General features: G+C 32.7%; 3 protein-coding genes across 3 annotated transcripts; all 3 read right to left on the bottom strand.

Annotated features, from left to right (window-relative positions):
• Window positions 1–3,808: 3,808 nt before the first annotated feature.
• On the bottom strand, window positions 3,809–5,765 carry LOC6651963. The gene is made up of 4 exons (XM_002074381.4): window positions 5,547–5,765; window positions 4,924–5,488; window positions 4,129–4,760; window positions 3,809–4,072 (listed from the first exon to the last, which is right to left on the bottom strand). The coding sequence occupies exons 1-4, from the start codon at window positions 5,714–5,716 to the stop codon at window positions 3,994–3,996; spliced, it is 1,446 nt and encodes a 481-aa protein (XP_002074417.2). The 5' UTR covers window positions 5,717–5,765; the 3' UTR covers window positions 3,809–3,993.
• A 1,640-nt stretch (window positions 5,766–7,405) lies between these two features.
• Window positions 7,406–24,374, bottom strand: LOC6651964 (embryonic polarity protein dorsal). The gene is made up of 10 exons (XM_023180980.2): window positions 24,316–24,374; window positions 23,010–23,091; window positions 13,417–13,788; window positions 13,168–13,346; window positions 12,715–13,109; window positions 12,566–12,644; window positions 10,017–10,124; window positions 8,638–8,700; window positions 7,890–8,566; window positions 7,406–7,818 (listed from the first exon to the last, which is right to left on the bottom strand). Exons 3-10 carry the CDS (start codon window positions 13,767–13,769, stop codon window positions 7,567–7,569), a joined length of 2,106 nt encoding a protein of 701 aa, XP_023036748.1. The 5' UTR covers window positions 13,770–13,788; window positions 23,010–23,091; window positions 24,316–24,374; the 3' UTR covers window positions 7,406–7,566.
• LOC124460335 (embryonic polarity protein dorsal-like) lies at window positions 10,060–12,559 on the bottom strand. The gene has a single exon (XM_047010901.1). It carries the CDS (start codon window positions 12,315–12,317, stop codon window positions 10,656–10,658), a length of 1,662 nt encoding a protein of 553 aa, XP_046866857.1. The 5' UTR covers window positions 12,318–12,559; the 3' UTR covers window positions 10,060–10,655.
• Window positions 24,375–24,746: the final 372 nt, after the last annotated feature.

Here is a 24,746-nt window from a genome sequence, read left to right as displayed (position 1 = left end):
TGTCTTTTTTTTTTTTGCCGGGTCCGAATTTGGGGGCTTTTTATCAAAACCCATTTTAAAAGAAACCCATTAGAGATATGCCCACGAAATTTACAGAACATCATCTCAATAGAATAACCAATTAAACGTTATAAATTAACATATCAAAACTTTTCACTAACATTAAAAAACATTTCTTTTTTGTGGGTATAGAATCTTTTTTGGACCAAAAATGTTTCAACTCATTCGAAAATTTTTGGAAAATTTAGTAAAGGAAGTATTATAGCCAAAGTTAAAGTTTATTTCTGTTTATTTCTTTGAAATGTATTGGTCCTTTTTATTCATTGTTTTTAACTTTATAAATTAAGGAAATTTCACCCAATAAAAATGCTATTAAAGTCTTATTTCCTGAAAAAACATTGAGCAAATAATACTTATGAATTTCTAAGAATGCTCATGCCTTCGGACTGGATTGTGGTTCATTCAATATTTTAAAATTCAACCCTTTTAGTTCCGGGTAAAAATACTCAAATGCCTTCCACACCACTGCCTATTCCTAATACTGTTTAATTATATATCTAAAATTGTTTTAAATGTTTCGATTTTTTCCATATTATTGCATTCTATATTTGTAATGAATTTTTCTGCTGGCATTCAAGAGAATACGTGGAAAAATACATTCTAAGAATATAGAACTTAGAACTGATTGCAAAGAGTTAAAGGTTCTTAGAAGTTAAGGCGCACGCCTTAATTTTATGACAGATTCAATCTGACATATCAAATTTTATTAAAAATGTAAATCTTAAAACCGCAAAGCGAGTCGTCATCGTTTTGTATGACGCTAACTTCGATGAGATTTATTCAAATGAGCGATTAATTACTTTTTCCCAAGACGTAAGCATTATGTTGATCATAGTATGTATAATTAGGTTGGATTGATCCATTTTGGGAAAAGCCCATTTCGCCGATCAATGTAATAAAAATATATTTCAAATACTATTCAATGGAGATGGAATGGCCCAATTATTTATGCCTCTGGGGTGTTTGGAGTTTTGTAATAAACAAACACAAAACATACACAAATCACACGGCAAAGAGTCGTCATTATTTATAGATGTCTATATTCCAGAACTCACCCGAAACTAAAATTTCTTCTTTTTTTCTTTTCTGGCCGCAAGTATTGCTACAATATTTATTGAATAGTATGTGTTTGTTCGTTTAAATATTTTTTTTTTTCGATTTCGTAATATTTTCTCTCGTACCGCAGCACACAGCACAATAAATAAACACACTTCAATTTCGATACGATTTCAAATTTCCAATTGCATTTTCGAATATTTTTTCATTCAATTTGCCAACGTTTCGTTACGAAGCCTCCTGTTTGTTTCAGTTTCCTTTCTTTAGCCGAGGAAAGAACCGCTTGCCCACAGCGTCTAACCGTTAATGAAGTCGTATCAATCCGTTTGCCCACAACAATTTTGGCAAAGGCTCCCAACAAACAACATTGTCGTAGGGCAAGAAGCTTTCACTTGTTTTGTTCACTGCGCAAACTCAGTAAGGAAAACTGTGTGTTTTCCTCGTCTATGGTGAAAAGCTCAAATTCAAAAATAATAATGAAAATCAAACAAGAAAAAACACTAAACATTTGGCGCCCAATGTGGCGTGAAGAGTTCACTAGCCGCAAGCATTTTTCTTAGCAATTGAGCCGTATGTATATAATCAAATGGATCCTTTTCTGCCTCTCTGTCTATCTCTGTGTGTGTGTGTGTGTGTATGGGAACACACCGGATGTGAATGAGCAAAGGCCATTCATATGATGAAGGGATGGGAGGGATATGAGCTAAATGACAACGACAGGATATTGTTGCTGTTGCTTTGAACTCTTATTGCCAATTTGATTTCATGGGCTTTAAATTTTTTCTTTTTACGTCCACAGTAATCATAACCAATTAGACTATTTCCATAAAAAATTATGTCATTTGTATGCCCTAAAAATGGGTTATTTGGATTCCAATTGATTTCCAATACTATATACAGTGGCGGTCACGTATTTAAGACGTTTTTTTTTTTTTTTAGTTCTAATTTTCTCGGCTCCTAAATAACTTAATCGAATAATTTTTTCTGTAATTTGTTGGTTATTGTGTTCAGATTATGAACCGTAAAAATGGTCTTCATAGTTTAATCCGTTTTTTTCACAGGTGCATTTGAACAAAGAGAAGTCCTTTTTTTGGGGGGCATTTATTTAAGACGTTTTTTCCAAAATCTTAAATATTGAAGATAGACGTTTGAAATCTTCGAAGAAGTTGAAGATCTAGCAAAACTAAGATAAACTGCATACCACTAATTTTGGATTTAGCCCCAACTTTCAATTTGGGGCCAATTGAAAATCTGAATTTTGTATGAAAATTTTTGGTCCTTTGGGCGAGTCCATTTTACGACACTAATTCATACTAAAGTACTTTTTTCTTGAACTACGAAAGAAAGTAAATTGAATTTCCCGTCGAATGACATATTTTTCATTAAAATCGAATAAAAATTAGATAGTTTTTTTTGCCTATCAATATGAGACATTTTATGCAAAACTGCCCTTCTATTCTCCGTCTCTTTCTTTTTATGGGTATGACCTTTTCCGCTGTTTAGGTAAAAGGAATTTTGACTGCAATTGAACTCACAGGTAGTAACAACTCGGGCAAATATTAAAAACACTTAAATTTTTTTCATACTTGTTTAATAGTAAGTAGTAATCTTTGCCCGAGTGGTTACTACCTGTGAGTTCAATATTATTCGATTAAGTTATTTAGGAGCCGAGAAAATTAGAACTAAAAAAAAAAAACGTCTTAAATTCATGACCGCCACTGTATATGTAAGTATAATAAAAGCGCACTTTAAGAAAAGGGGTACAAGTTTTAAAAAAATGTTGAAAACTGCTGAAACAAAAATTAATATTCATAATTAATTAATTATAATTAACAGAGCTTTCTAATTTCCTATAGAATTATAATTTAGAAATATAGAATAATTTACTATTATATTATTATAGAATAACCAAATCTGTAGGAAATAAGGAATTATTGTTAATCGTCGTTCTATAATCGGTCAAGTAGATTTTTATTCGATCATTTTCAAATCGCAACTTAATATCCAATTAGTTTTTTATATCTCACACCCAGAGTGAGAAGTTTCTCAAAATAACAATTACATTACTTTTAAAGGATTTGGCAAATTCTTTCCCCATTTTCAAGGGTACACCTTTACTTACTTAATAAAGAGTCATTTTTTTTTGCGATAAAAAATTGCCAAACATACATTGGTAAATTCTCAAAAATTCTTAAAAACCATGAAATTTGTGAATTTGTTTGTAACAATTTTCGAGAGTTATGTCTTCTCTTAATGTTTTGATTATCACTCGATTTTAAATTGAAATGTATGTTCGACAAATTGTGAAGTTTAACTCAAAAATCTATAAAAGCAGCAAAGTAATACCCATAAATCTTTATATCATCATGCTCCTATCTAGTTAATTCTTGGAGTAGTTTAAAAATGTATGTCTTTACTTCCAAGTTAAAAAAGATTATACGGCTCTGATTAAAATTTTAAAAACTTAATTTTTGATCTTTTTTGAATGTTTTTTTTCCAAAAATCGTATAATTTGCAAGCGTTATATAACGTTTTTAAATATGCTAAATTGCAATTTAATCGAAATATAACTTTTTTTTTGAAATGGATAAGAAATTGACCAACAGTTTGACAGATTTCATAAATATTCATCTCGGTAAATTAGAGAATTAAAAGAAATCTTTATAAATTAAATGATGAAATAAAAGTCAAATTTTTGCTGGTCAGTTTAACAATTTAATAGTGTAACAAATTATTCAAATTTACGCCAATAAAACTAAACAAAACAATAATTCAAATATAGAAACGAAAAATGAGTACAGAGACATCATCTATAGCAGGGGGAGCGCTCTTGGTGGGACGGGGGGGTTTCCTGCTGACCAGCAAATGTGTCACAAATCACAAAAGATTGAAATGGTTTTGAAGGGTTATATTATCTCCGTGGTACAAGGTGCCTATCGGAAACGTCGTGGAGTCCCTGGAAGAATTAGGTGAGCAACAAAGTATAACATATCCATTATGTGAACCTGATACGTTTGACTCTCGTTCAAGTAGCGTCGAATCCTTTGACCCACAGTGGCAGCAAAGCAGCTCTGAACTGTTCTCAATGCTTGGGTCCTTTGCTTTAAATCGGCATCAATAACGGCAATTTTTCCCAAATACTTCTTTTTCTGCTGTTGCAATGCAAGTTTGCCACGTTCTACATCTTTTTCTAACATCGATATTCTTTCTGATAGGTTTTCATTATGGTCGGTCACTATATCCAAATTACCCCTTACGATTCTCAACTCAAGTTTGTGCTGTTCTACCAGTTCTAACAAATCGGCATTCTCATTTAAAACATCCTTATAATCACGTTTGACTCGGGTCATTTGCTCCAACAGGACACGCTGCTGACTGTTGGCTAGGACCAGATCCTTTTGTGTGGTCTCCAGAACTTGTTGTAAATTTTCATTTTCAATTTTTACGGAAGCCAAATCTTCAATTAATTGTGTCTTCTCTTTCTTGGTTAGTTGAAATAGACTATTAAGATCATCATATAAAGCTTTTTGGTTGGCATTGTCCTTTTGGGCTTGCAATAATTGATTGTTAAGCATTTCATTGGAACGCTCGTTCATAGCGAACATCACATTGGTCAAATGCAATTTGTTTCGGGTCTTAACGAACTGAAATAGGCGAATGAAAATGTAAAACAATTCTTTTAAATGGTATTAGGGTTTTAAGGGAAAGAGAGGTCAGGTCATCTTCGACTATAAATGTTTACCCTTAGGCATGGCTTATTTATATAAATTTTCCAATAATAGAGAAGAGTTAACTACAAATACTCACGCCACGTTTTTGAATTTCCACTTGCTCAGAAAGTAGACGCACTTGATCTCGTTGACGACGACAATAGTACAACAATAGAGTATTAAAGATGCGCAAGTTGCCCGGACGCATGAAACGATCACGCCCAATCTTATGAAGCGTTTGCACTTCACAAACCTCACGGGCCTGACAGATCAAATCTGCTTCCTTTAGCAGCATAATGGTTAACGAATTCGATGACCCACCATTACCATCCCCAGCATGGGAATTGGGTAAACGTGAAACCATCTGACCATTGTAACTACGAAGTGCCTCCTTAAAATCTATCTGAGAGAGAGATTTACGCGAACGATAACACACAGATAGACATGGTATTGCGTTATCTTTAATGGCATTGTTAGCCACAGGCTTGCCCTTTGTATCATCATTGGTTGGTAAAAGAGTATAGCTTACAGACCCTCCATCAGATGAGAAATTGGTGGTCAGTGAATTATCAGATGAAGATGGCGTTAGTAGAATGGCCTTGGGTTTGTTTCTGGCCAACTGCAACTGCTTGTTCTTGTTCTCGTTCTCCTTGCCGGCAGAACTAGAAAAAAGTATATTATCGAATATGCTCTTACCAAACCTCATGGGAAAAACCTCACCTCAGGACTGTCTTCTTCTGAACACGCTGACTGAAACTAGACGGCTTCTTCAGTTGCTGTCCGACAATCAGTGGCTTGTTATAGGCAGCACGTGGCGAATTGTTTTTATGTGAAAGTACTCCACTGGACTTGAAGTCCTTTTGGCGTATACGTGGACTTTTTAACGGCATTTTTTGTTCACTGTTTTTATAAACCAAATTTTTTATGAAAGTAAAATGTTGAAAAAAAAGGAATTACAAATAACTGATTTTTGGATTTCTTTTTATTTTATTTTTTTTTTTTATTCTTTTACGTTTTGATCAGAGAAATAAGATTTTAAGACTGAAATCTAGTCGACAATTTTTACTGATGTGGGAAAACTAAAATGTAAAGGTTAAAGCACAGCCTACTAAAAGTTCAATAAATGGAAATCTTTGGATACCATTTTTTTGTTTAGAGAATTTCGAAACAATCGCTCAGTTTTAGATATGACAATGAAATATTTAAAATATTCTTTATAAGTAAAAAAGGCTTAAAAATGCCTCATTTTTTGTTTCTAAATGAAATATATTACTGTGTTGAAAGTAATTGTTAGCACTTTCAAATAGTAAAATTTAAATATTTAGTTAAGGATTTAAAAGTTTACATTTTAAAGCTTCTTATGTATATTTGTAACAAAATCTCAGGGCTGCAAGCCATTCATTGAAATCACGGATGCAATCAAAAGCAAACAGACGTTATTTGTTTTGAAAATTAATAAAGTATTAACGTGTATCGCAAATCTGAGTCCTTAAAGTCTATAATGTAGAGTCCAGCACGTAGAGATTATTGATAATTCAACTCGAGGTCAAAAGCTTTACCTAAAATATCTCAACTAAGTATGGATTTTAAAGTGCGATCTTTAATCAATTAAAAAATATTTCGAAAATAGCCATAGAAATTGTTAAATGGTCAAACACTGAAGATAATAAAAGATCAGAAACTTACACTTAGCAAATTATCTTTTGCAGCTGAAATTGATTTTGAATCCTACGATTTTTTTATTATGTACATATTTTCAGTACCCGACTAGCAAACTCGACGGGCCCCGCCTATTTATGTGCCCCGCGCTGTGTGAGCAAAAAAGCTGTAAAAATGAGTTTCGATCACTGAATGGTTAGTGTATTGTTTTTTTATTTACCAAAATACGGCCTGGACAAAATTTAGCTTAACAAAATTCTGAAAAAATCTTTAAAACTTTTAAGTTTGTAAATCTGTAGTTTTACAATATTTTAAACGAGTTTCAAAAGTCATATCTTTTTTCAATGCTTTTTAATTCAATTTTTAATCAAAGTGTAATCCAATAAATTCCTTTTATTTTAAATGTAAATACCAATAAACTCTAATTTCATAAAGCCCAAATTTAATCAATTTGTTTGAAATTTAAAAAATGCATGTCTTTATTTTAAACTTAGTGGTTTCAATGTGCAATAAGATCAGGAAGACTAAATTTTTGACAATTTCGGGAAAAAAATATTTTTTTTTTGAAGTCGAGTCGAAAATCTGCAAGTTTGTTTTTGAGTATATTTTAAAGTGTACTAAATTCTGATTTAATTGATGTACAACTTTTTGAAATTAGGGCTGAACAAAAACAAGATTGACCAAAAATTGATGTTTGAAATTTTAAAAATCGAAATATTTTCAACTCATTTTTGGCCAACTTACATTCGTGTCTTGACTGAAAAGTAAATTTTATAATTCATATTAAAGTCACGAAAATATATGTATATTTTTGTGTGTTTTTTTTTATAGCTACAGGCGCCGCGCTGACTTAATCCGGCACTGTATATTTTCTCAATTATCTGAAAAAATATCTTTAACAAAATCATGGTAAACATGCATACTTCTAAAACGATTAATTTATTTATAGTTAAACCTAAAAACACACATATTACAATTTGCATAAAACAGAATTAAAATCAAACTAACAACCATTTGTTTTATTTTTTTGTTTTGTTTTTTGCTGACGACCAAGTCCGAGATAAGATTTAAGTTTTCAGTTTTATGTCGATATTGATAGATTTGATATTTGCAGATCTTCAGAATTGAGTCGCAACATTTGCTGATCCTCGGAATTGATGCGTACCAATTGCTCGCTGTCAAAGCTAAGCAAATTACTGATCGTTGGACCATTCTCTGTGTTGTTATTGACATTATTGGTGTTGCTGCTGTCGTATTGCTGCATGGGCGTGGGATGTTGCTGCTGCTGTTGTAGCTGTTGCTGTTGCTGCTGCTGCAGATTTTGTTGAGTTTGCTGTGGGTAAACAAGGTATTTGAGCATTAGAAGAATTAGTTTCAATTGAAATGTTAAAGTCAAAGTCTTACCAAATGATTTGTGGTTAAATTCCATTGCAAATTATTAGCAGCACCTGCACCAGAAGTTAACAGATTGTGCATTGTAAAGGGGTTATTGAGATTGCTTATATTGTTGCCATTATTGCTGCTGACAGCATTGTTGGGAGCTGCCGTTGTACCAGTAGCAACAGCAACAGCAGCCGCAGCAGCAGCAGGTGAGAATTTAGTCTCCCAATGGGCAGGATTACCAGCATTGGCAAAAGGATTGGCATGGAATTGCAGAGACTGTTGCTGTTGTTGGTGTTGATGCTGCTGCTGCTGTTGTTGTTGCTGCTGCTGTTGATGTTGCTGCTGCTGCTGTTGTTGTTGTTGTTGCTGCTGCTGCTGTTGATGTTGCTGTTGTTGAGCCATCACTTGCTGGGCAAATGGATTGTAGTTCTGTCCCATTTCCAGATTGCCTCCAGCAGCATATTGTTGTCGTTGTTGTTGTTGCTGCTGCTGCTGCTGTTGTTGTTGCTGCTGCTGTTGTGTATGATTTGGCGACATGAGCTGGGGATTTGTGGGCGTTGGTGCTGCTCCTGCTACCTGCATGTTGTAGGGCGATGGTGTGCTATTCTGATTATAGTTGCTCGATGGCGACAACGGCTGAGGTGAAGGTGTCAGCTCCGGCGGAGCTCTATATAAGCCAAATGGCTGAGGTGAGGTATCTGTGTAAGAAGAAACGTTCACAAATCCCTTAACTCCACGACAACTTTGTAAACTGATGGCCAGTACTTACCTCTGGGTTCGGTTTTAATGGGCGGAATATTTTGCGCATTCCAACAATTCATGTTATTCTGTCCTAGTTAGGCAAACAAACAAAATATTTGGTTAATAAGCAGTAAAAAATAATAATGAATGCAAATTAAATATTAATATTAAAGAACAAGCCCACAGCAATAACAAATAACAAAAACACAAAAACAAAATAGGGTTTAAAAGATAAAACTTCAAAAAACAAGCAAATACATAAATAAAGAAATTATTCAAAAATTATTTTAGTCATGCCATAATTTTTTTTTTTTTTCAAACTTACGTTTTTAAAATCTAACACCTTAATAGAAAACAAAAACTCTTCTGCAAATAATTTTTTACTTTTTTCTTTTTATTGTACTACATTTTTTTAAATATATATATGTATATATTTGTTTTTTATAAAATTTTATCAACAATTTAATTGAGATTGCTTGTTTGTTTTTTTCTTTGGTTTGTTGTTTTATAAAAATATCAAATTTTTCGCATTTTATAAATTTTTTTAGTAGAAAAGACGACATTTTTTTTTCTTTTTTGGTGGACAACAATTTTTAATACATACATATATTGTATGTATGTATTTATACTAATTTATATAAGTTTTGTGCATATTATTTCGTTATTTATTTTTATTCGTTTGCATTGGCTCTAACATTTTCTAATAGTCTATTCGATACGAGTATTCGTATTTAGGTATATTTACGAATATAAATATTATGTATGTATGTATGTATTTATTTATGTATATATAGGTAGGTAGATCAGCTGATTTGTAATTGTTGTGCAAGTACAAATATAAGTTGATGTCTTCAAATGTGGGTTTAAAACGGCTGCTGGAAAAAAACCCTAAATAGCAGCAGCAGTTTGACAAAGTTTCTTTTGGAGGGATTTGGGCCCTTGGGTGTTAAACCCAAAAAAAAACAAAACAAAAACCTTTAATAAGGTTTTTTAAGGGGCAGCAAAAAGAGTTCATAATACAAAATTTTCAATGATTGAATCCTCTTAATAAACCACCACCACCATCATATAAAACACTTGACGCCAGACACACACACACACAGAGAGAGAAAAACAACAGTAGAACCATCACCATTTAGATAATATATAAAAGTCCAAGTCTAGAAATGCAAAATGAGGGAAAAAATGTCCCCCAAAAGTATGTAATAGGCAATTGAAAAACCAAATTGTCCTAAGTCCTGTGAATAAAAAATGCCATTTAAAGACAAATTTTTATCGAAAGGACACTTGGGCATTTCCTGTACAACAAATTGCATACTTTAGGGGTATTATTTACCTCATTTTATATCCCTAGATTCGCCATTTATATAGGTAGGTAAACCAGGAAAAAAATCAATGAAAACTTACTACTATCCTGATGATCATTCTGTAATTGTTGTTTCTGCTGTTGTTGCAGTAATAAGTGCATGGGATCACCGCCAGTCTTTTGACGTTTTCGCCTCAAATGTGCTGGATCTATAAAAAACAAATTTGTTTCGATCAAATAGTTTGCTTGGTATTTTATTACCCAAACGTTAGCGCAAAAGTCTTGCCAATACAACAATTAAATAAAAAAAAATATTTGATTCAGCATAGACTTTTCCACTTTTAAGTACACAAATTTCGAGAGTGTCCTTTAATGTTTTTAATGGACCTCATGACAAATTTCAGCAAAATGCTGTATAGAAAAACAATTTCTTATTTTTTTCCTTTTTTAAGTTTTTGCGATGGTTACAACTTTGATTTACACCGCTTACAAATTACCAAATACCAATATGTTTGGATCTAAAATCAAATACAAATACAATTGATTGTGAGGAGAGCCTCCACTCTAAAAAGGACTCTCCCAGGTCTGGGACTCTTTTGGTTCCAGGATGGAGATTTTCTACTCCAAATATTACAACAAATTCCATTTGGTTTCCTAATGCAGTCGTTGGATTACTCGTAACAAAAATTTAAAAGTAATAGGGAGTTAATCAAATTCGATGGCCTTTTCGTTGCGAGGGCCTAGTTAATTTTGTTGGCCGCCGCTAAACGCTTGGCCACCTCATCGGGTGTTAAAATCTCTCCAGCATCTACTGGAGCATAATACGCAGAGTTCTCATCAAATTCACTGGCCGTTGCCTGGGGTGGAACACTTGTGTACAGGGCAAAGTGTTCCGCTTCGGTAAGATCTAAATTGGGATCCAATTTAACATTGAAATGCGCTTCAATGGAGTTAACCAAATTGTGTAAACTCTGACGATCGGCAATGGCCACCAGTTCCATGCCGCCCTCGCTAATGGGTATATCAGCGAGCTGGAGAGCCGATGCAGTGCGTCTATCTAGATTCCCACCCAAGGTAATCGTACTTGAATTCGAATATGCCTCGTTTGGTTGATGATGCGGCAAACTGTTGGCACTGTCACCCTTCAATGGTATGTGAACAACATCGGCATTCAGATAGCCGGGTCTTTTGCCTGACACACTGCTAACACTCCGACCAACAGGTTTGCCTGTCTTTACGGAGCCAGGTTTTTTGCCACTTTTAACAGGACTGGTATTGAGAGATTTATTGGATTGCTGCAAGGCTTGAGCTCCTGAAGACTTGGTTGAGCGGACTGAGGAACGTAATGGATCTTGCGAGTTAAAAGAGCGTACACTGGCCTCAGTGCCAGGGGCATCCAATTGTACACAACTTTTACTGTTTTGACTCAAATCGGGTTTACTCTTTCTCCGATTAAAGATTTTCGAAAAGAAACCAGGTTTCTTCTGTCGTGGTAGAGTATTAAAATTTGGATTCTTCTCTTTGGTGGCACTCGGAGCAGGTGGCAGACGCTTTGTTGGCGCCGTCAGTTCCGACAACCGAGGATGTATTACGGGCGGCGGCAGGCGAGATTTCTCACGTGGTGGCGGGACAATGACCTCATCATTGCCATTTGCCTCAATGGAACGATTCTCGGCATTGCTATCCTGCTTACGCAATCTTTTCGGAGGCAAAGGAGGCACCTTCTCTCCCTCGGAACGAGTGGAGTTTAACAAGTTCTCATTGACCTTTTGGGAATTAATCTCAACAGGATCATAGTGCTGAGCATCTTCCGGAGCACATTGTGACATTGGTGGCGTTGGTGGCATAATATCATCCATTGGTATAATAACAGGATTCTTAAAAGCAATTTGCAAACTTGTATAGGTTGCGGCATCATCAAAACTCTCCTCCACTTGAAGTGGTGGACGTTTATCCAAACTATCCAATTCATTTTGTATGGTATTTCTATAGGTATCTCTTTGGATTTTGTAATCTGTATAGATTTCATCCAATTCGGCCACTTGTTCGAGAAGTTCATTTAATGTTTTATCCTCATCCGTAATCTCCAGTTGAGATTCCTCGACAACAGCATCCACAGCATCGTTTTGACCATCCACAGCGGGAGGGCTTGGCTCATGTGGTTGCTGTTCGAATTCACTGGATTTCATCCATTCGTTGATTTTATCATTTGCCGACAAGGGACGTGGTTCCAGCTGTTGCTCCAAATCAAGTTGCTCCAACTCACGCACTTTTTCATCAATTATAATGTCAATTTCTTTCTCTTGCTCTGAACGCACTCGTTCTGCTTCCGCTTCTTCCTCGGCATCGGCATCGGCATCGGCTGCCTCCATATCGGCAGGAATATGATCAACTACGGACATTTCCTCTTGCTCTTGCAACTCTAATCCCTGGAATTCCTTTTCTTGCAGCTCCAGTTCTTTCTCTATTTCTGTGACCGGCAACTCTGGCAATTGGTGATCATAGTTCTCCACAAGTTGCGGTGTATCTAAATCAATGACCTCAATTCTTGGCGCCTCTCGCTTAGTATCCAATGAAAGTATTTGCTGAAATATATCTTCATCCGGCTTACGCTTCAGATGACGATGCAGATTCCAGAACGTATGTTTACCTGAATCCAATGGCACATATTCAAAGGGTAATGCCTCGCTGGTAACACCATCCGATGGCCGACGCAGCTGAATGAACACCTATATTATACAAATAAAGAAATGGTTCACTCTAACATGTTGTAAAGAAATATGTAAAGTAAATATATACCTTGGCCGGTTCCGTAATCTCAATCGAATGATATCGCGGGGTCTTGAATGTTATGGCAGTCTGCTTATGGACATCTGTGTGTTGAAAATCACCGAAAGCCTCCCAAACGCTCTGTCCGTTCTTCTCCTCAAAGAAACGCACTGAGATATCCTCTTTGGCCACCTTTTCGCATAGCAAAATGATTTGTGTATTGCCCAAAACACTTGCCGAGCAACTGCACAAACGGCAAATGACCAGATCGGACATGGCCTTCTTATCGAAGATGGGTTCAGATACAACCGGAGGCAGGGGCGATGTGAAACGACCCTTCTGTTCGCTCTCCATAAATACTTGAAAGCACAAGCGAACCGAGTTCAAATCAATACTTGAGGGCTGGAAACGATGCGAGAAGCCAGCTAAAAGAAACGAAGTCCAAAATTAGAATAGAAATGAATTATAAAATTTCCTACTTACTCTTAAACGGATCGACTCGTATCTCTTCTCGTGCCTTGAGCGCTGCTTCAATATCCTTTTTCTTAACACATTGTATACCCAAATTACTGAATACAGCTCGCATTGTCTCGCTATTTATCTCCAGTGTGCAGACTCCCTTCTTACAGCCTTCCTTGCCAACAAGATTGTGCGGATGAGGACTAAATTAATCAAAAAATTAGAAAAAGTATTAAATTAATCTTTCAATAGTTTGTTTAAAAAAAATCTCACCGATATGGCGTGTCCTTTGTGACACAAGAGACCACCACAACGGCGCGTCCCTTGTAGCCGACAATTTCTATGGTTGGATAAGTTTTGTTCTCGGGAGTGGAATTAACACCGGGTATGGAACCAGCCGAACGTCCCTCGCACTCATAACGAAAACGCAAAGCCTTGCCAGCTGGCTGCTCTGTGATCTTTACATAGGGTTTCTTTCGCACATTCTTGGCAGACTGTGATAATTGCTGCGATTGCTGTGATTGCTGCTGCTGCTGCTGCGGGGGCTGGGGCAGACCATTATAGTTAAGGGTCTGGCCATCAGGTCCAGGGCCAGCAGCGCCCACATTACTTTGATTTGGAAACATTTCGAGAGCAAAATATCAACTGAAAAATATAGAAAAAGAAAATCGTTTTTGAAATGGATATGACAATTTCAATTATATCTTTTATATTATTATTTTCTCTTTTAGTATTCACCCTATTAATATATAATTTAATTTATATAATTTTTACTTGATTTGCATTTTTAGATATTGAAGGTTTTTTATTGTAATATTTTTAAAATACATTGATGATATTTGTTTGCTGAAACGAAAAATGACTGAATTGTGATTGAAAGTTTCTTTCAATTTTTTTCACTTGCTTAAATTCTTGACAATCTATTTATGACGAAAAGTCTTTTTAGTTGCTCGCCAAATGATGACGATGACTGCATTATACCAAAAATAATACCACAAAGTATTTACACAAATATATCTATATATGTATATGTATGTACATACATGTGCTGTACTTTGATTTAATTTCTGCAAAATATAGTCTCGTTAGTTTAGGCATAACAAAAAATATACGTATGCATATGCTTACAGTAAAGGCTCGCCAAATAGAACCGCTTTGTATTAAACATTTAAAAAAAGGTTTTCACTTTTGAACCTTTTTTGATTCAAAAATAAATGGATAAGCAATAGGTTTTAGTGACGAATCCTGGAGAAAGTAGTTGAGGGAAATTTCCTTTCACAATAGAATCAATATATTGCCGCTTAAACTGCTGAAATTTCAATATTTCAGTTCTATTTTTGACATAACTGCTTTGAACCTCTAAAATCTATTTTAATTTTATACAATTTTGATTTCATAAATTCTTTTAATTGATAACAAAATCACCTGAAAAAAACTCTAAAACATGACTTCTTTAAATTGGTAACAAATTCGTTATATTTATCTTAATCGGAATATACATCTCTATATGTTTAGATGATTGGTTTTTCCTTTTTACATTTCTTTCCATATATTGATTTCGCCTTTTCTTCCAGTACAGATCCTTACAAACTTATGTAGAATTTCCGCAATTCTGGATATAAAATGATTTCATCTGACGATTCCATATAATGTCACATCTAAACCTAAAGGTATTCGCTTTATATTTTCTTTTTATATTTTTATATGTACATACATACATATATAGCGGAGGATGATGCACGAATTGCACGAGACTATGACTAAATCAACGCACCGATCCGTCACAAGTCCAGCGATCAAATAAAACAAAATAATGAAAAGCACTCTCTTCTCTTGGGCGCATCAGACACGATGATGGCCACCCAACTTGTGATGAGTGGGAAGGGGAGAAACAATTTTTGCCCATTTCGGGGGTAATTAAAAGTATATATCAAAAGTCCATTGCAATCGATGGATGCATTTGGAACACATGTTAGCTGCGTCTGGCCAGGTCTAGTCCGGTCGAGCCACAATACCTCCGGACGCGCATTTAAAAATAACATTTTGCGTAACTCGCAACAGCTCTGGGAGTATGTTTTTCTCTATGGTCCATCAGTTAATACATATATGCATACATATAGACACAAAAGTACATATGTACAACATATATATGTATATATATGTAGTTCGTTTCTCGACAAAACTGGCCACCTCAAAGCTTTTATTTTATATCAACGATTCCATACGCCACAAAATTGGCGTTTTATCAATGATCGAGCAACAATTCTGGTCCGCTTTTTGTTGGAAGACTAAGTAGCTCTATGACCTCAGACTTTCAATTTTTGTCAACGTCTAGACATTGGTCTGCCATTAAAATAATATACGTCAATGGCTGCCGAAAGACAACAAAAATGACCAAGACCATGTCTTGGTCTGCAATAGTCTACTACGGCATGGGGTAGAAAATACATATAAATAAAAAAAAAAACAAGCAAGAGTATCAGACTTTGCCAATGTTTGGAAATTATATTGAGAAGAGCTAGCAAAATAAAAATAAAATTTTGATACATAATTGATCCTTTAGAATCTTTCAAAAGATTGAATTCGTTGAGCCCAAAATATGGAATTTTATCAAACTGTCAAAATTACATCTCTTAACAGTTACCAAAATACAAAATTTTTCGAATTTTGATTAGCAACCAATACATAACTTCGTGAATTAGCTATAATACTTTATTTTTCATTTTGATTAGGTTAAGTAAATGTACTTTTTCTACTATTCTACTATTTTCAATATCTAAACATAAACTATTTTAATATCTAAGAAAAAGAACTTATATTTTCTCTGATTTTTTATATAGATCCAGTATATGTACTGAAATATATCCAAATATTTATATATGTATAATTTTGCTTCAAATTCCATTTCTTTTAACTTTGCAAATTTTTGTTAAACCTATGAATATATGTACATATATGAGATGTCTATATAAAATTAATATACATATGAGTCATACACTTAAACAAATTTTAAAAAAATGACGTGGATCTTGTTTAAATAAGATTACTAATCGAAACGGAAACTTATATCCTCTTATATGCATATTATTTGGAATATATTTTCTCCAGTACCTAGACTAAAAACCCGATGGATATTTAAAATTCTAATTAGTTTTGTTAAACTGAACAAAGTTAAACGAATATTATTCTTTTTAAACGGATTTGAAGACTTCAGAAATAAATATTTGATTATAATTCAAGTGCAAATTCAAAAAAAGAAAATGCTTGGGATTTTTCCAAAATCAACTTTGGGATAAATGAGATCGTGTTTTATATTTTTAGGGTATTTCCTTGAATGTTTGGCTGACGAATTAATTATCAAACAGATTTGCATATTGCAAAGATCGCAATGAATAAATAAACATTCAAGGGAATACCCTTTTATTGCCAAGTTTATGTAGTAACTAAATATATTAATCTGCAATCTGAAATAAGTACAACACTAAATGTATAGAAATATATATGGAAATATATAAGAATATTGAAATAGATAAATCATCATATATTGAAATTACTGTCAGATGTCAGTTGATGTTGTCTTTTTCATTTTTTGATCATCAATTAGAAATAAAATCACAATATTTGAACATTGCGTGTGTTGTTTTTAATCATATCAAACAGTTTTAAGGCTCATATATGTGTATAACAAGCAGACTTTATAAATTAATCAACTGAAAACAAGACTATTTTTGGCAAAACTTTTCGAACAAACACACACACATACACATACACAGATAAGTCAAGTTGGTGCCACTACCAATAATTCATTTTCATTTCACAGTTTTTGGCAAAAAAAAACAGCAGCTAGCAGGTTAGAACCACAAAATTTTGCACGTCATACCAAATGTGCCTGTCATTTTTCGAAAAATGTTGGGCAAAAAGAAATTTCAATTTCAAAATCATTGAACGAAAGTATTACATCACTGTATAAAATATATATTACTTTAATTTTATTAAAAAGTGAAATTGAATTGTTTATAGAATTTATAAGAAATAAATTATTTGTTTTCTACAAAAAGTTGTTATCAACTTTCTTTCGAAATGACTTTTTTTGACCCACAGCGATCTCTTTCAAAGAAATTTTGTTTTTATATATGTATAAATTATTCCATTTTAGTTTTAAAATAATTACCAGAGAATTTATATTTTATTTTGTCAATTATTATTGCCACTAACAAATACACAATAAATATTACACACACACATACACATGCAAAGACAATGTGTCAGTTTTCACCGGTTCACACAGGTCCGGAAAAAAATATATATATTCTATATATAGGGTTTAATGTATTGGTATTTGTATAATATGTATATTTATATATATGTATATATATTTTCACTATATTAACGCGTTGTCTGATAATTTTTCTTGATCGTACGCACACGTCTAGAGCTCTCGCCTAACGGCTGAACACTGAATCGGATATATATTTTCATTTTCGAAAATAAAAGTTTTTATCAACGCTAAAGCGAAAAAGTTTTGTCATCGAATGAATATAAAGAAGCTTTCTTCTATTTTTGTTTTTCACATTTTTCACATTATTTTATTATTCTTTTATAATTTTTATTTCTTAAATATATATCTTTTATGCAAAATAATACAAACTTGTGTATATATAATATAAACATATATACGAGAACCTATCTCGTATATATTTATTGCTTGCTTTCAAAGAATTTGCTCAATTTTTGCAGTTGTCCCAATTTTTCAGGGAAAATTGAAAAAAAAAACCTATATGTAGTCTGTACACTGAAAGAAATGGAGACTTAATAAAACTAATTTTTACACTAACTTATGTTTTATAACATATTTAAAATTATTTTTAAGTCAAATCGTAAGTTTTAAATATTGTTTATTTGAATATAATTAAAAAAAAAATAAAATATTTATTTACTATTTCACCTAGTTAGTTCCTCTTTAACATTTTCTTGTGTATTCGTAAACTAAACGAGTGTTATACCATATAAAAGAAAATGAAAATTTAATTATTGATGTCAATAAACTTTGTACAGAAACTTGTGTAAATAGCCAAATGTTAGATCGATATAAAAGATCTTGGCACGTGGTTCACCAAAAATCAATAAAACTATATCGTAAAAAAAAAGTATTCATCAAAAATGGTAAAGGGTTAAAGAACTTTCTGCAAGTCAACATATTAAAGCAAACATATAAGCACTTAAATACACAATATCTGTAAAGATTTTTCAAAACAATCAATGCGAATATATATACATATGTATATACACAGAGAGCAAGTATATAATCACATACATACGTATATAAATTCCAAATGTTGACTCACAATGCTTCAGAAATAATTCACAAATTCATTCAACAAAATCAAGAAAACACAAAACAATAATTTGTCTAAGCCAATTCTATACGAAATATGTATATCCAAACAAACAAGAATAAAAAGAGATATTAAGGTAAAAATTGCAGGCAAAGGTAAACGTTAGATGAATGCATTTAATTGAAGGTTGTTTATTTTCAAAGCATCTGGCTTATAATGGCATTTCCGTTCAACATTTTCCGAACAATAACACGACATTTGTCAATCTTTTCTTTGCCTTCAGGTTGTTGGTTCTTTTCGCACTGAGTTTTCTTTTAATTTTCTTGGCGCCAGTTCATAATTGTACGAATGTGCAAAGACGATAAAAATGTATAAACAAAAATGTATATTATGAAAACATATTTCCAAGAAATTCATGAGTCATTTTCAGATATTTGGATATGCTAGGAATGCGCTCGTGTGCCCAAAAATGAAAAGCAAAAACGAATCATTCACAAAACGCGTGTTTCCTGTGGTTCTTGAATGAAAAATTATTCAGCAGATATAATCTTAAGTTAATGCAGTAATCATAATAAATGATCTCCGATGGCAATATTTATCAATCAAGTTATGTATGTAGGTCAGTTATCCCAAGTGATCTAATTATCAAATCGAAAAAAAAAGTTTTCTTTTTCCTAATGAAATTTTCGATATAAATTTTAAGAACCTTTTCATGCAGTTTTTTGCTTTAAACTTAAGAATTTTGAAATCAATTCGACTACAAGACATTGCGATAGGTAGAAATATGCCCCCTGAAGTATGCAAAATGAATTCAACAAATCGATTAAAACAATTTGATTTAAGTTTTAACACAATTTAAAAATTAAAAAATCATTTGATGCACTTTGTAAACTGTAATTAAAATTTAAATTGTTTTGTTTGGCATTCCAGGAGGACAAATATCGTTCTTTTGGGAAAAAATTTACCTCATTCCCTTTCCCTTAAAACTTTAAAAGTGCATACTTTTGGGAACACATTTTTCCATTTTAATCTCCAATCTTTGTCAAATTTTAAGTAAAATCCATAAATTTGAAATCTATTTTTATAAAATTTACAGAAGTTTACTGAATTTAGTCGGTTAGCAACATACAGTTTGAGAATTATGGGAATAGAGTATGATAAATATAGAAATATGTGGGAAATTTACAGTTTCTTTGCTTGACACATAAAATTAAATATTTTCCGTTTGAATTCCAATTGGTGTTTTTTCAAACACTTGGTCAACTTGGTCATTCAGTGGGGATTCTATTAATAGTAATTGCTTTTACGTATATAGATATAAAGCCTAGTAGATAAGCTACCGTATAACTAGATATGGTTCTAAATGCGTATAACATTTTGACTGATAGTACAAACCTACATATATAGTAGATATATATACATATATGTAAATACTAAATCGATGATAAGAAATTGGGCAATGATAACGTCAATTGAAATGCAATCGCCAAAAATTATAAAGACAAATATTTGATAAATTGTTACCTAAAATATCAAAAAATTAATAATAATAATAAAAATGCAAACCATAAAATTGATTAATGAAAGTATTCACTTCAGATAGTTATCGGCTGTTGAAGAGCTCTTTCAGGCCAAAACATTTCATTTAAACATTTAATAGTATGCAAATTTTATACAATTTCCACTCTAACTAGTTATTTCTTCTCTCCTCTTCTCCAATTTTATTTATTTTTTTTCTTTTTTGGCGCCAGCACAACAAATTAAGATTAAGATCAACATCAAAGTGGAAGCAAATTCTTGAAAGATTTTGCCTAGAATGAAAACAAGTTCTAACTAGTCGAGGAGTTGGTTAAAACAACAACAAAAGATCGAGACGGCGCCAATGGATGAAATTTTTTTTAACGATTATTGGCGTCAAACAATTTACAGCTTAAATAAAACACAATAAAAATTTTATGCTGACAAATCGATGGAACTAGCTCCAAATTGATAAAGCAATGACTACTAGTCTCAAGAAATCGAAATACCATTTCGATTATACTAAAAATGCAATTGAGATCATTTTTGAGTAACTGGAAAATCACTTGAGATATAAGTTGAAATTTGTCACTAGCCAAACGGATTGAGTAAGCGATAAAAGGATAACGAATTAATCACAAAATATCTGAACATTATATCACTCATGATTCATAGTTATATGCATAACATTATGAATACATAATGTTTGTAGACCAACGAAAAAAAAAAAACACATTTTTATCAATTAGAGTTCAATCTATAAATTACATGAACACGTACTTCATATCTTATCTATAAGATCCCAATTCTATATACAAAGCACTATATAGTGTAGATATTTTATTTTTGCTATCACCTTAAGTACTGCCATTTCACATGCGCGACTGGGTATTAAATACAATTTAATATTATATATAGGTATATATCTGATGATTGATGTTTTCCAATGGCTAGAGAAGGGGGCTGGCGAATGTGTCTATCAGACCTTGATTTTAGCATATTGGGAAAGTTCCAAGAATGTTGGTTCCCCTATTGACTTGGCCTTTAGATCTCCCTCTCTCTCTCTCTCTCTCTCTCTAATGTTAACTATTTTTTTTTATTATTTATTTATATAAATACGTATGTATGTATATAACTTGCACACACTTATAGTTTTGATGACTTGCGAAATTTGCACATTTTTACGTTATTCTTGTTGTTGCTACTTTTTAACACAAAGTTTAAATATTGAATATGAGTCAGCAGCAAAAGTAGCAGCCGGTTTTTGCATTTTACAGGCACCTCGAATTAGCCTTAAAAAAGCCTGTTCATAATTACCTGCAATTTAAACTCAAGCACCAGACTAAGCCATGACTAAATAGTTTTATATAATTTATTTAATTTCATTATTATTTTTCAACTTTGTTTTCACAAAATACCAAAACAAAATATTTATTAATATGCTTTATATATACTTTTATTTATTAATTAAGTTTGTTCGTTGGTTCGCACATAAAATAAACCGCACTCGCGAATAAAATAATAATACATTTAAATGAAAGTTTTCCCGACGACAACACAACCGTTAGCACATCGAGTCGATCTTAGAATGAATTGAAATTGGGAATTCTAGACATATTTTTGACTAGCCCAACGAACTGCAAGTATTTGCCGACCGCGTATTGAAGAAGCTAGAGCTTTTTATACCCAGTAGTCGAAGACACTAAACACTGGGTATATTGGATAACACGCAAAAATTTGCAACATTCATATCAACGTACATATCATACACTCAACAGGGTTTGGTTCATCAATTCAAAACAACAACTGGGAATAATGAATATTTTGTAGAGTATACCTAACACATTAACTTTCTAATGGGCATCTCAAAGTCGGCTATTTTTGGTTAATCTGTCAAAACAAATAAAAAAAAAAAATGTTGTTACTTTCTTCTTTTCCCCAACTCTTGTCTGGGCTCTCGTGCCGAGAACTTACAGAACAGGCACAAGTTGAACAACAACAAACCACACTCAGCCCATGTACACAGGTGTTTTAGTTATTGTTTCAGTTTATCGTTTAATGCAAACGGTAGATTATTTAATACGCATTTATAGAGGGTGGGGGGTAAAAAAGGCGGCAAATACTCACCATATACAAATGCTACAGGCCCACATGTACACGATATATAGTAAGCTTTTTACCCGGCTATTACACTGCAATCAATTTTATGGTAAAAACACCACAAGATAACTAAGAATCGATACTGACTTTTGGGTTTTCCATATTAAATGCAGAATTTGATTAAGTTTTGAGTAAGCCCAACATATACATACATACATATGGAAAATGACTCACACAATCATCAATGAATATTTAAATTCAGACAAGTCAAATAGAAACAATGCAAATTACACTGACATTGTTATAGTAATGTCGAATATTCTCCTCCGAAAGATTAAGATTTATAATATACTTTTTTAATTCACAAAACTTATGAATTACAAATTCAAAAATAAATTTCAATTATTTTTAACTCACAAGGAAAGAAAAACAATAACAACATTTTTAATTATTTAACACCAAAGTGAACTCATATTTTTGAATTACTTTTACGAACAAATTTAAAATTTTAGAGAAGTAAAACCCTAAATTTAGTGGTGAATCGTGCTGAATAGTGGTGCAAATGTGGTTAGTAGAGGTGAAAATGGTTATTTTGGCTCCTTGGTTTTAGGTAAATTGGAAAATCTATTATAGATATTCAAAATCTAGCAATGTTTATTATAAAGAAAAATTAAAAACGATTTTAAGAATCGTTTTTAGCAGAAGATTTCCCTAAATTTTGTTTACTTAATCGTATACAAATAAAAGAGTTTATTTTTTTCAAGAAGTAAGTTTTCAAAACAAACAAAAAATTATGTATCACTAAATAATACATTAAATTAAACAATTTAATGCGGCACTTGAAAATTTTCTGCAAATTTTAAAACTATTTATGTGAAATCTTAGTTACTTATGAATGTATTTTCAACTCACCTTAATCAAAGAGTTTATTAAACTATTTTTGTGTAGGCATCGAGTGTTGTATATTTTTGTATTTAAATATTTTTCAAATCACCTAAAAATAGCACTTGGTATTAAATTTTTGTATTTTTCACGTTTTTCACTAAACAATTTTTTTTAGTTGATAAACCAGTAAGTAAGAAAAAAAAATTGTGGGCCGTTATGTAAATAAGTTGAACAATAATAATAATATAAGCAACAGCAACAAACTAACGATTAAATAAAATAATCAATTTATATATATATATATATACATATATATAGGATATAATAGTACAACACAAGTATTACAGAAACTGGTTTTGTTAATTATTTATTATTATTTACTATATATTTTAAGAAATGTTTTAATAGTTTAGCTCAATTTTCTTTGATTTTCGCGCAGACGCGTGGTGCTTAGAAGGAATAATGCGATAATCGAAATTCCATAAATTGTTATGTGGATTATGCTGGAGGAGGGGGAGGAGATGAAGGGGCTGGCAAGTAAGTAAGGTAAGAAACCGAGTTGTTGTTGGTTTATATTTCTATGTTGTTTTATTTTTTTTTTCTAGACGAAAGCGAGAGCCAGATAATACAGAGAGTATGTGTTAGTGTGTGGGAGCATAAGAAAGAAATAGAGGGAGAGAGAGAGAAAGAGATAAATAACGTAAGTGAGATAGAAAGAGGGAGAGAGGTGGCCAAAAGTGAGCGCGCGCGCTTTTATAATGACGTCTGGATTTCTTATGGGGAATTCCGGGCTTTATAAGCTATACATATATGCGATCATCAACATCATCATTGAGGCGTTCCAGCGTTTTGTTTTTATTGAAACAGTGGCGGCGGACTTAATTTATTATAATGGCATTTTCTAACTCTTTCTCCTCGAACTCCACTCCACTACACTTCACCTAGCAAAACCAACAACCACATGGCTAAATTACAAAATACTCAATGCCTTTTTGGTGTAATCTAATCGAACAAAAATTGTGAGCATTGTAAAAATAATTTCGTTGGTTGTGTGTGTGTGTGTGTGTGTGTGTCTGGTGAAACCTTTGAGCCAATGACAATTTCAATTTTTTATGCACCTTTTTTTTTACTTTTCCATTTTATTTTTATTTTTTATCTAGCATGCACAAGACACAGGTTTTGCACTTGAGAGAGTCTGTTTGGGGAAGGAGAGAAAAGAGGCAGATAGAGAGAGAGAGAGAGCTTTTTATTCACGCGCGTATGATTATATATTATACTTTTTTTTCAAGAAAAAAAGGTTAAATAAAACTAAAAAACACAAACACACACATACGAATAAAGTTAACGACTTTCGTTAGCGATCGACCCGATCACGATGCCAGCATATAGAAGACTAAACGATACCGACTAACAAATAACAAAAAAAAAACAAAAAAAAAACAACAAAAACAACAAAACACGTTCATATCGTAGACGCCATTTCAGAAAAAAGATTACCGCAGAAAATAAAAAGAGCTTTTCAGCTTGAAGTTTTAACCAAAAGCACTTGAAGCGAGGCTTAAGAGACCGAGAGAGAGCGAGAGAGAGATCGACAAAATCTTAAGAGCGACTTAATGACGTCACAAAACTCATGAATCTGAGCTGAGTCACGTCCTCAAGACAATGAACGCCATTGTTTAAGTAAAGTCATACATAATTTCTTACAGTGTGACAATTGTAAGTGACTCATATTGGGGAAAAGCTCTTTTTCCGCCGCTTTTATGA

This window comes from Drosophila willistoni, assembly GCF_018902025.1.
Source record: "Drosophila willistoni isolate 14030-0811.24 chromosome 2R unlocalized genomic scaffold, UCI_dwil_1.1 Seg167, whole genome shotgun sequence".
Lineage (NCBI taxonomy): Eukaryota > Metazoa > Arthropoda > Insecta > Diptera > Drosophilidae > Drosophila > Drosophila willistoni.
The sequence above is the reverse complement of the archived record's forward strand: the minus strand, read 5'-3'. Positions and strand labels throughout refer to the sequence as shown.

What these genes read in the sequence shown, in the direction of transcription:
- LOC6651963 (XM_002074381.4), bottom strand. Translation starts at nt 5,716, where the DNA reads ATGCCGTTAAAAAGTCCACGTATACGCCAAAAGGACTTCAAGTCCAGT. An exon ending in TGGAAATTCAAAAACGTGGC is followed by an intron (nt 4,761 to 4,923) that starts GTGAGTATTTGT and finishes CGCCTATTTCAG; the next exon opens with TTCGTTAAGACCCGAAACAA. An exon ending in TACTTGAACGAGAGTCAAAC is followed by an intron (nt 4,073 to 4,128) that starts GTATCAGGTTCA and finishes TAATTCTTCCAG; the next exon opens with GGACTCCACGACGTTTCCGA.
- LOC124460335 (XM_047010901.1), bottom strand. Translation starts at nt 12,317, where the DNA reads ATGTCCGTAGTTGATCATATTCCTGCCGATATGGAGGCAGCCGATGCC.
- LOC6651964 (XM_023180980.2), bottom strand. Translation starts at nt 13,769, where the DNA reads ATGTTTCCAAATCAAAGTAATGTGGGCGCTGCTGGCCCTGGACCTGAT. An exon ending in AGATTACGGAACCGGCCAAG is followed by an intron (nt 12,645 to 12,714) that starts GTATATATTTAC and finishes TGTATAATATAG; the next exon opens with GTGTTCATTCAGCTGCGTCG. An exon ending in GAATGATCATCAGGATAGTA is followed by an intron (nt 8,701 to 10,016) that starts GTAAGTTTTCAT and finishes TTGCCTAACTAG; the next exon opens with GACAGAATAACATGAATTGT.